This window comes from Lepidochelys kempii, chromosome 1, assembly GCF_965140265.1.
Source record: "Lepidochelys kempii isolate rLepKem1 chromosome 1, rLepKem1.hap2, whole genome shotgun sequence".
NCBI lineage: Eukaryota > Metazoa > Chordata > Testudines > Cheloniidae > Lepidochelys > Lepidochelys kempii.
Window position 1 is genome coordinate 203,968,905 of NC_133256.1, and position 12,320 is coordinate 203,981,224.

Consider the following 12,320-nt stretch of genomic DNA (forward strand, 5'->3'; position numbering starts at 1 on the left):
TGTGGTCCTAAAGGTCTGAAGCCCCCTGATGACCCAAACTGAGGGTCAATATGTTTCCATGTGATGGAATTTGTTTTCTGGAAAAACTTCAGAAATGACATCCTAAAGACACCTACATTACAAGAGCGCTCAGGTTGCGCTGTCAAAAAATCCAAAGGTAGGAAATGCCAGCACTGAGACTGCCTGTGAAACTTTAATTCAGCCCCCTTGTTTGTGTGCATTATGATCGTCTTAATTGCAGGACCAGCTCTTTTTTCCACAGGAAACCCTGACTCATTCAGTGCACAGGATGGACGGTGATAAGGGCTGGGTAGTGGTTGTTGTCTGCAGAACTTGCTGTATTAGTCGAGATGGAATATAGGGCCCAAAGATGTTAACATAACCCAGTCACTGTCCAACATTAAACAATGTTAAACTAGGTTTGGGATTTTATAAACAGAGACCTCAGTCTGCTTCATACCACGGCAAACACGTCATTAACAATTCTTGTAGCCTTTTATTAAAGATAAAAAGAAGGAAAAAAGCAACAAAGCATTTGAAATGTAACTTTAAAATGTAATTTTAAATAAGGCTTTAATTCTAACAACGTCCTTTGTTCCCTTTCCCTTTAGCTGGAAAGGGATTTTAGAAGGAAAAAACCGCAGTAATAACTACCCTTCTGGGGAAAAGGGAAGAAGTTAGCGGAGATGGGCTGGAATTGTTATTAAAGTCTGAGCCCGTTTCACCTCAGCTGATGTTTGGGATTCAGCTGGAGGTGGGAGAGGTGGTGATGCCTCTCTCTGTGCTAGACGGTGTAAAACTCACCCACCGTCTGTGCAGTACACATATAAATGAAATCCACTGCATTTCATCAAGCTCTCTGCTGGGATGAGAGCACTCACGTGATTACCATCTCTGTGACGTAATACATCGTCCAATGCTTTTCCTTGCAAATGAAAAATGGATGCACACTGTGGTATTTGCCTCTGGGTCAGGTTATGGGGTGTGAGAGCATGGCAGAAAACTGGATAATTTGTGAAACTTTGGATGCTGGCAAAGTTTGTATGAAACTAGCAAAAGCCTTCCTCTCAGGTATACAGAGCCTGCAAGTGCCTGGAGGACCTGGTAGTATGGTTCTCACCTACAGGCTCAGATGACCCGAGTTCAAATCCTGCAGGTGTTGAGACTGGGGGACTGAAAATTCAGGCACCTTTGATTGGTCTCCAGAGAGTTCTCCAGTAAAAGCGAAGATGTTCCTTTGCAGACGCTGTACGGATCCAGCTTGGGAAGCGATGTGTTTTATTACTTGCCCAAACTTGTGCCTGTTGTGAAAAGTGTCTGTCAAACTATCAACTGAGAGATTGCATCCGATTTCCAAATGCCTAAAAAGCCGTTCTCAACTGCTTCCCAAAAGCAAGCAATGTCTGTGTGGTACACACATAAAACTCATCCACTGCTGTACAGGCATGTCTGTATGGTACACATGTAAATCAAATCCACTGCATTTCAACAAGCCCTCAGCTGGGGTGTGAGCATTCACATGACTTGAAATAGTATGTAGTACATCTGACACATTTTTCGTTGCAAAGACAAAGCACCATGCCTCCAGGTATACTGGCCAAATTCAGGCTCTGGATGGTGTGAGAGCTTGCCAGAATGCATTCCTATGCAGCCAAACTTGGGGTGCTACTCAGTTTTTAAATGGCACTTTCTACCTAGCTGGCAAAGGCCTTCCCCGGAGTTAGAAAGTCCAGCCATAAAATGTCCAAATGGCGAGCTCTCCCCTACAGTGCAATTTTTCATTCATAATTTGCCACTCAATTTTCCACTGCGTATTTTTGACAACTTTTCATTCTCAACTTTTGACGTGCAAATTTACATTCTTCATTTTTGACACTTCGGTTTTTGTATTCAATTTTACATACTCCCATTTTTGACATTTAATTTAATATTTTTGATTTTCCACACTCAATTTTTCACATTTGATTGTTCTTTCTCCATTTATAACACTCAATTTTGGACAGTCCATTTTCCACTCTTGATTTTCAACATTCGATTTTCCATTCTCAATTTTTGACCATCCATTTTCCATTCTCAAATATTGACATTCCACCTGCACACTGTAGATCATAAGCTCAAGGGGATGTTTCCGAGGAAGCCCCTTATTAAAATAATGAAAGCACGCTAAAAATAGTCAATGGGTAAGGAAGAAACATGGTACAGTATTAGCGTGCTAACGTATGGATCAGAAGATGTGGGTTCTGTTTCCAGCTCTGCCACCAATTTGCTGTGGGACCTGTGGTAAGTCACGTGGATGCAAGAATCCCCTAAAGCAGAGGTTCTCAAACTGGGGTCCGTGGACCACCATTGGTCCGCGAGCTCCATTCAGGTGGTCCATGGACAGTTCCCTCCAAGGTGCACGCCTGGGCAGCCACACATGAGAAAATGAAAGGCCAGCCACCCAATTAGTGGAGCTGCGCAGGTGTGGCTCCACTAATTAGGTGCCTGGATCACATGTAAGGTGAGGTGGTGGCCTTCGGGGGAATAGGGGGTAGGTGGGAGGGGGCAGTGGGGTGAGAAGAGTGGGTGGGGAGAATTTGGGATATGCAGGGCTGTGGCGGCCAGAGAAAGAGGCAACTTTCCCCAGCTCCAGAACTGCAGCTGCTGGGGAGAGACGGCCCTCCTTCCCAGCCCCAGCTCAGGGGCTGCTGCGGCGGGGGAGCGAGGGCACATCCATCACATTAGAAAGGTAAGACTATTAAAATATTAAAATATGAGTTGTGTGCTTTTATTTGTAGAACAAAAAAATGTTAATTATTAAGGTTTTTTTTAATCCAAAGCTCTTTACAATAGTTAGCTCACGGTACAAACAACATTTGGAAAGATCATGAAGTGGCCCACTGAGACCCACAGCAATTTTCAAGTGGTCCATGAAAAAAAAAGTTAGAGAACCACTGCTCTAAAGCATGTAGATTTTTTGGGTGCCTAACTTCATACATCAAAGCCCAGACTTGCATAGATCTGAGACCTGGGTTTGGCACAGAGACTGTACTGGTTTCACTGGTTGATAATCTCCTTCTGATAGTGAATGAAGTGTCTGTGCTGATGCTTTTAGATCAGCTGTTCTGACACAGTTGTGGGCGCCACAGACGCAATTGCTCTTGAGACTTACATTAGAGTCTGAGGATACATTGTTTGGGTAGCAGGGGTTCTCAAACTTCATTGCATCGTGACCCCCTTCTGACAACAAAAGTTACTACACAACTCCAGGAAGAGGGACGGAAGCCTGAGCCCTGCCCCTTTGGGTGGGCAGCGGGGATGGGGGGAGGGCACTATAGCCTGAGCCCTGCTGCCCATGGCTGAAGCCCTTGGGCTTTGGCTTCAGCCCCCGTCCTGGGCAGTGGGACTCAGACTTTGGCTTCAGCCCCAGAGCCCAGCAAGTCTAACGCCTCAAGGCGACCTCATTAAAACAGGGTCATGACCCACTTTTGGGCCTGACCCACAGTTTGAGAACCACTGTGCCATTTACTCTAGCCGAGTTGATACCATGTCCACTGAGCTAGAAGGCGTGTCTACCTTTTGCTATTCAAAAAAAAATTAGAACTTAGTGGTGGGGGTGGAGGGTGATGGTGGCGCTTTCTGGAAGAAACAAGAGCCAGGAAAGCTGTTGCTCATCTATGCATGGACAGTGTCATTGTGGCCTTTTCTTTCAGATAGGGAGGCTGAGAAAATGAGAGTCGCCCCTCTGAATACTCTTCTCCTTTGAATGTAAATAATGTTACAGTTAGAGTTGTATATCATGTCGATTAGTTTTTAATTTGTCTACATTCACTTGTGTTAGTTAATGTCTGGAAACATTGGCATAAATAAACCTGGCTCCTATGTTTCATGTTTGCTTGCTTGTAAAACAAAAGTATAAAAAAAAGCACGGATGCAAACAGATTTGCTCCTTGACTCACTGTCCATTTCAAAATAACCAACATTGAAGAAAGAGGGCATCTGTCCTTGAAAGATAAAAGTGGGCATTGCTGGCAGCTTGAGAACAAATACATGAATCTTCAAAACACTTTTGTTAGGGAGAACTCAAGCACTCATTGATGACATCCACAAGATACTTGTTCCATTTCTTCTCTCAATCTCTTTTGTCACTCTGCAATGGAGTTTAGTCCATTGTGGTGTTAGTCTGCGTCCCTTTCCTGTTTAAGATCTGGAATAAAAGATGAATTCATTATATTTTTTATTTTAGTTTGCAATGTTTTATCACTTACCCAAGAACACTGCAGATTTTAAACACTAGCGAACAATAAATATGAATTAATAGGATACTGTAGCATTTTGCTATGTCGTCTTTGGTTTATGTTAGTAGCAGCATCAGCTGATACTTGGTGTCACTCCTGGGTATAATGCTGCAGGGATTTTTTTTTCCTATGGTAACATTATGCATTCCTGAAGCGTCTTTCATCTGAGGATCTCAGAGCTTTCCTAAGGTAGGTAAATATTATCCTCATTTTACAGACAAGGAAATTGAGGGACAGAGAAATTATAATGAAAAGGTGTCAAGACAGAATATCTAAAGTATTTACATCATGTGATGGGCATCTAAATAAAACTGGGCTGATTTTCAGAAGATATACTTAACTGCCACTTAAGTCAACACTTCCTTCTTCGTGCACCAGACACAGCAACACTGAGAGACGAGTCTGCATGTGCCAAGGCACTGGTACAGACAGACTGTGCCTCTCCTCCCACGGCACCATTCCTCCCACACCAAATCTCAGCACAGTACCATTTCCACCCACTCCAGACACCAGCAGGGGAGCTAGTCTAGCAGCAGGGAGACCTGAAGCAGCTGGCACAACTCTACAGTTGCGCTGGTACTTTTTGTTGAGCTCAGTTACGCTACATTGAATAAGGGGAAGTAACTCCTGTGTCTGTTACATTTCCAAAGCAGCCTGTGTCTGAGATGTTATCCGACTGAATGGGTGGGTGGTTTGGCATTGGTGGGACTGTGGTTGTTTAGATAAGGGAAACCCCCCTAAAGGTGAGACCGCCAGGGCAAAATTTCAAAAAGGAACATTTTAAATTATTTTCTTTGCAAAAGTTTGTATCCCAGATCCATAGCAGCTTTGTTTGCTCTTGTCATGTCCTGGTGAGGCCATCTGAACACAGGACAAAAGAAGATGACAGAGCAGCATAAAAAAACCCAACTTTGGAACCTCAGAGTTGGTGTTTCTGGTTTCAGATGTTTGTTCAAGGCTCAAATGGTAGGGTGGAGATCCCCTCCAAACATGGAACTAATGCACTTCTCCTGCCTACAGCTGTGACAGACAGGGTCAGTTCTTACTCTCCCCTAGGTAGTTCTGACATAGGTCACACAACCTGTGAACAGCACTAAATCAAATGCTGCTGTTACTGATTTGTTCCTCTGTGGTGAGATGTAGCAATAATGCATATACAAATAATGTAACTGTATATTACAAACCTCCAAACATGGCTCAAACACCATGGCAAACCCCAATGGCCAAATAAAGCATCCTGTATAGAACAGAAAATCATAATAGCCCATGATCTAACAACAGCCAGCAAACCTCACAAAAACTTATGTCTTCAGCCTCACTCATCAGGCTCACTGACAAGCTCTGGGTCCCCTTCTAGTTGATCCAAAATGCCACTGCTTAGATCAGCTTCCCCTTCCAGCCACTTGGACCATGTCACTGGCCTGCCTCAGATCGTCACACTGCTGCCTCTCTTCATCTGCATCATGTTCAGGTTTCTTATCCTGTTCCTCACTTAGGCCTGGTCTACACTCAAATTTAGTTCAACTTCCATGGCCTCTGTTTCAGCCCTGCCTACACCTTTACTCTCATTTCTCTGTACTCCCCCTCACTAGCTATCCTCCTAAGCCTCCCTTTTACCTCCTCCCTCGGTCTCCAGCAAATACAGCTTGGCTGGTATTAAATAGAAGAGAAAACTCTGCATATTTCTGATAGCCCCTCCACCTAGATTCCTGTGGAGCCTAGGAATCTTTAATGTACTATCAATGTCATGCGAAGGGAGAAACCCTTATAAAAATATACCACAGTACTCAAGGCTTGTACACACACACACACACACACACACACACAACCACTTTAACTAGACCAATACAATAAAAACAGTGCAACCCTCTAGTATGAACTCAGCAATACTCTTTAAACCTCAGTTTAAAGTTTAAAACCAGGGTTTTGATCCACACCCAGACTGTTCCCATCTAGTACCTGAACTTTAATTGTTTGCACTGTTTTTGTTGAAAATGGATCGCAAGCTCCTTGCAGCAGAGCCCCATGTATCTATATGGTGCTATATAAATACTACTCAAGGGCTAAATACTGATTAACTTATTCAGATTTTTACTCAGGTCTTACTGAGACAGAGTCAATGGGCGCTCACCTAAGTAAGGGTAGAGTAACACCTTCTGGGACACTGTCAGGCTGTTTAGAGCTCATATTTAGGCTTTAAGTTGTAGCTATTACAAAACCTAGTGTTAATACAAATACTCTGTGAAATAATACCCCTCCCCAAAACCATTCACTCAGGTTTTTTGGACTTACATCTCCCCCTTATATACACTAGAAAGAGCTTGCTAGCATAGCTACACAGATCTATCTATCAATATTGGCAAATCCTACTAGTGGAGATGCAGCAAGTCTGAGCGCTTTAAAGCGCTAGTGTGGACAGGCTTCGAGCGCTGGGAGCTGTGAATTCCATCCCTGATTCATGATTTAATCTGGAATTGGAACCTGAGTAGCCAAGGATAATTAGACACATTAACCATTTGATCTACAACCACTGATTTGCTACCACAAGTCCTGCCAACCAATCCCAGTCCTTATATGGATATTTGTGTTCATCTGCCATCTAGAACTCTAACATCTAGGGCCATTCAGCACCTTTGACATGCCCCCCCAATCAGACAGCATTAACCCCTGTACGCCATGCCAACAGTGAGAGCTATAACCTGAGGAGCTATGCGCACACGTCACATGTATGGTCTTGAACATTCAGGGATGCTTGGAGCTTTCAGCTGGGGACCAGCTCTAGCAATCTATCGTACTTTCCCCAGACGTGATCATACGGGGGTCTAAAACGTTCCTGTGTTCTTTTCCATACCTGGCTCCTGATTCCCCTTTGTGATATTTTCATAATCTGAAAAATAAGATGCAAATGAGTTGGAGTTAGCACCAATTATTGCACACACCATTCATGGTCATCATAGAGGGGGTAAAATTCTTTCCTAACCTACCCAAGGAGCACTGGGGGGACAGAGGAGTAGTGGCTAGTTGGCGTGTCCTGGGTACAGAGAAGGATGGGTAATGGGAGAGCTGAAGCATAATGTGCTAAAACGCACCCCTTACTGCTACTCCAAAAAGGTAGCAGTGCACCTCTTTCCCTCACCCCTTTTTCCAGAGCTTGTTGCTTACTACAGTACCCAGCCGGGGGCCTAGCGCAGGGGCAGGCAAACATTTTGGCCTGAGGGCCATATCGGGTTTCCAAAATCGTATGGAGGGCCAGTTGTGTCTCCCCAGACAGCCAGGCGTGGCCCAGCCCCTGCCTCCTATCCGACCCCACCCCACCCCCCCGCTTCTCACACTCTCTGACAGCTCCCTCTGGGACTCCTGCCCCATCCAACCCCCCTTGTTCCCTGACGGCTCCCCTGGGACTCCTGCCCCATCCACCACCCCCTGCTCCCTGACCACCCCTGGACCCCCCACACCTTACTGCCCCCTGACGCCCCATCAACCCCCCCCCCTCATTTCTGACTTGCTCCCTGGGACCCCTGCCCCATCCAACCACCCCTTCTCCCTGTCCCCTGACCGCCCCTGGAACCTCTGCCCCTGCCTGCCCGCCGCTGCCCCGTCCAACCCCCCCTCCTTCCTGACTGCCCCCCCGGGACCCCTGCCCCCATTCAACCCCCTATTCCCCACCCTCTAACCGCCCCGCCCCGACCACCACCCCCAACTCCCCTGCCCTCTGTCCAACCCTCCCTTCCCCCTGCCCCCTTACTGTGCTACGTGGAGCACCTGTGGCCGACAGTGCTACAGCCGTGCCACCCAGAGCACTGGGTCAGGCCGCGGCTCTGCAACCGCGCTGCCCGGACGCCCAGAGCATTGCGCTGGCCGCGTGGCACACTGAGGCTGCGGGGGAGGGGGAACAGCAGGGAGGGGCCAGGGACTAGCCTCCCAGGCCAGGAGCTCAGGGGCTGAGCAGGAGGGTCCTGCAGCCGGAGGTGAATCTTGGACCATAGTTTGCGCACCTCTGGTCTAAGGGCTTGCTGTGCCCCCCAGCCAGCTGTTCCAAACCCTTGCGACTCTTGCAGTGTGACCAGCACAACAACTAAGTCTCCCCTTAGCCTTCAAGAGAGCACCAAGGCCCAGGTCCTGAAAGGTATTTAGGCTCCTAACTTCCACTGAAATAGGTGTCTAAATACCTTGAGGATCTGGACATAGGAATCTGTCCTGTCTGGGGAGGGAGGGGGGCATAGATACAAGAGGGTTTAACCAGACACTGCTCTAGTCACCCTTATTTTAACATTTTGCCTGAAATTTGCAGGGCAGCAATCATACATCTAGTCCGACATTGTGTCTGGGAAGTGCGGTTTTGTCATAAGATGACTGAGACAGAAGTGTAGGCTAGTATTCTGAGCACAAGACTGGGAATCAGGACTCCTAGGTTCTATGCCCTCTGTAATACTCCGTGCTTGATTGTCTACGCATTTTCACCCTTGTAGCTTACTTGACACCACTAGGGTGATTCCTGATTGACAGCAATGCAAGTAGAGACTCGGGTCCTGTGTGGCTTGCACAAACCATTTCACCTCTCTGTGCCTCAGTTTCCCCAGGTGTAAGTAGGAGATAACAATACCCACTCTCAAAGGGGCACAACGAGGATTTATGCAGCAATGGTTGAATGGTGTTTGAGGATGTACGTGCTGATTATTACAAACAGAACAGTAAAACACAGGCGGATGGGCAGGGCAGTAATGCTCTACAAGTGCCCTGTGTGCACAGAGAAGGAGCACATCAGCAAGTAACCAAGTCATTACGCCAGAGAAGAGAGGGCAAGCCGAGGCAGGCTGGAGAATAAAGAAGATCTAAAATTGTACTATAAGAGCCACACAGAGAATTGTCTTGATTCTCCTTTTGCAGCAAATCTGACTCCAGTCCCCACCCCAAGTCCTTACTTCCAGCTACATCAGAAACATTCATGCTCCCTTCCTTTCATTTCCCCTGTGAACAAGCTACTCTCCAGTCAGAGACCCTCCCCCCTTCCCCCAACTCCCGTGACAGTCTCTCTCTCCTACCTTCCTGTGTGTGCAATGGGCACCTCATCCCCTCCCAACACTTCTCAACAATTTCCCTCCACTGGCCACTTCACAGCCATGCGCAAGCAGCTAGTCATTGCCATGCAGCACATGTGCCTCATTTCCCCCACTTAACTCTGGCCAGAGTGTGATGGCCACACACCTGCATTCTCTTGAGTGGACGAAAGGTCATGCTGGCTCACTGATTTAGTCTCTTTTGAGTTCTTCACTTCATCTACAAGGAGGAGAGATAATTATATAAACTTCAGGTGTACATAACACAATACATTTTAACAGGAACAAAAATTTCTGCCAGGCGATTTGCTGCGTATTATTTATCATCTGGGATTAATGAACCCATCAGCTTCTCCCAGGTGGTTTCAGCCCCTAACAAACACCCCCAACCAGCACTGATTCACTTGGAGGTTCTCTGTACAGTTCATATGAAATTATCTGGCTAAAAGGAGCTGTGAATATTTTCACAGCTTACAACTTCCATGACCAATAGTCCCGGAAGAGCTTCCTAAACTATCTCTGTGCAGAGCTCCTGAAATGCAGCCACCTCTAGCAGCAACCCACCAGCATACAGCTAATTGTATAACAGTGGAGTAAGGAGGGGAAATTTTGAGCTTGCGCATCCAGGAAATATATGCAATCTGCAGCAGCATTTACAGCAGGATTCTAACTGCCTTTGTGGCAGGAAATTCTCAGTATATTTTTAAAGTTTAGAGTTTTACCTCTTTCCCTGATTTAGTCCATTTTCTGACATATGCCTTTAGTTCCACCAGAGTTCAACCGGAGCCGAAGTTCTGCTTGACATGAGTCCAAATACCCTTATGTCATATATAGCGCTCTTTTTGCTCTCAATGTGACCATTTTTAAACTTAAATATTCTTAAAGAAAGTCTTTTAATTTAAACAGTCATCCAATAAAACACTGTCTCTTCTTAACCATTCTTGAAGAGGTGACTTGTGTCTTTCTGACTTCCATCAGGAGTTGCTTAAGCATTGCCAGATACTATTTAGTTCCCCAATATCACTATTCTATACCCAAATAGCTTCTTATTTCATAACCAGCTCTAGCATTAGATGACCCTGCTATATTGTATATAAACATCTTTCCATTCGCATAGCAATGATATTAGGAAATTACATTAGATGCTTTACAAAACATTTGCAATAAACATTACAAAAAGAGCTTTGACCATCTTAAGCATTTAAGGAATAAACAAAGGTTTTCATCTTTGCGTGGATACATGAATTTAGAAGCAGGAAAGATCTTCTATAAAACATTTTCCAACTGTAAATGTTTTCCTTAAAGTTGAAGGATGAAGACTTAGTTTATTTTTTTTTATAAATGCTCAAACAGGAAGTTTTCTAGAATCCTTTGTGATAGTTTGAAACCAAGGTTTTTACCTTGCACAGAGGGGTGGTTTTAAAAAAGCCCACTTTATGATGTAGTTTTTGGCTCTTAGTAACATATCCCTGAACATTACTTCTCTGAAGTATTCTGAATACAGCATCCTTACTTTTTTTTTTTTAAAGTCAGAACCCTTTCTAAAATAAATATCCTACAAAGTTTGTTCGCCTGAGATAGTCTTATCTCTATGCCAGGCAAGGAGCCGCCTAAGCTAGCCAGTGGGAGAGATCAATGAGAGAAGTGTGTTCTAAGCCCCACCCCTCTGAGCTTGTGCCTCTCTCTGCTTAGCAATTCACAACCAGGAACCCCTCTCCTGAAGTCAGGTGGCTTAGGCACCATTTTATGTGGTATTAGGCATGATTAAGAGCACACCCAGACACATCGGGTCCTATGTCCCCTGTAAGCTGCGTGCTTGGGCAGCTGCCCAGGAGAGATTCCAATGCAGGTCATGCACATCCAGCAGCATGTGTTCAGGTGCCCCTCCCCGCCACATTGCTCTGTCCTGCAGCTGCTCCCCTCCCAGGACCCTCCTGCTGGCTGTGTGGGGGAGGGGAGGGAGGCAGGTGCTGATGTCAGGGTGTCCCCCTCTGCAACGCCCCTGTAATCCCATCTCCTCAGAGCAGGGGAGAGGGGACCTTCAGGACATGGAGCTGTTGCAGTGAACAGAGAGTGACTGAGTACATTTCTTAAAGAGACAGTGCACTGTTTCTGAGATTTCCCCAGCAGCCATCTCTGTCTGTCTCTCTCTCATACACACACACACACACACACACTCCCTCTCTCTTCCCCGACCCCACTCATGTACCCCATCTCTGCAGAGCAGGGGAGAGGAGACAACAGGGCTCAGGACAGAGCAGGAGAGCTTTCAGTGAGTGTCTTAAAGAGACAGTGCAATCAGAAACTTCCCCAGTAGCGAGCACATGCACGGTCTCTGCCTCACTCACTCACACACACACACAGAGAGTCTCTCTCTCTCTCTCTCACACACACACACACACACACACAGAGTGTCTCTCTCTCTCTCACATACACACACATACACACAGTCTCTTTCACACTCACCTCCCAACACACACTTGTATTACTGTTGTTGTTACTTCTTGGTACTTCCTACAATGCACATATATTCTATGTAATTTAATTCTTTCAAAGTATGCTATTTTAGTGTTTTGACTGGTCTGTGCATTTCATCATTTTTATTTCTCTTACACTTAAATTTAATTCTTTGAGTAGTGAGTTCTAAAATGCCTAACCTGTCCTGACTGGAGTAATTATCGCTATGGTAACTTTTTAAAAATATGTATTATATCTAAAGGTTTTTGTTTTTACTGGTGGTGCACATCCGCACATACTTCAGTGCACATAACAAAATTTATTCTGTACATGGATGGAAAAAATTAGAGGGAACATTAATCTGGTCAGATCGGGCCAGACACACAAGACAAGTGCTCCTCCACTTCTCTTCAGATCACACTGGGGCTTAGACAGCAGATAGGCTTCTGGATGCCTACAGTGAGGCAGCAGTGCCCATGTCCAGGGCAAAAACATAGGCACAGTTCAAACTGGTAGTGATTAAGGCCCA

The 12,320-nt window shown here is 45.7% G+C and overlaps 1 protein-coding gene across 2 annotated transcripts in view; it reads right to left on the reverse strand.

Annotated features, from left to right (window-relative positions):
• Positions 1-2,063: 2,063 nt before the first annotated feature.
• Positions 2,064-12,320, reverse strand: part of CD58 (CD58 molecule) — a 45,462-nt gene continuing 35,205 nt past the window's right edge. Inside the window, exons 7-10 of one of the 2 annotated variants that reach the window (XM_073309260.1) lie at positions 9,483-9,554; positions 7,129-7,164; positions 5,462-5,514; positions 2,064-4,186 (exon numbers count right to left, since the gene is read on the reverse strand). In XM_073309260.1, the coding sequence (XP_073165361.1) occupies positions 4,142-4,186; positions 5,462-5,514; positions 7,129-7,164; positions 9,483-9,554 (206 nt within the window). In that variant the 3' untranslated portion in view covers positions 2,064-4,141. The remainder of the gene's footprint in view (positions 4,187-5,461; positions 5,515-7,128; positions 7,165-9,482; positions 9,555-12,320) is intronic. The other variant, XM_073309267.1, reaches the window with a different exon arrangement.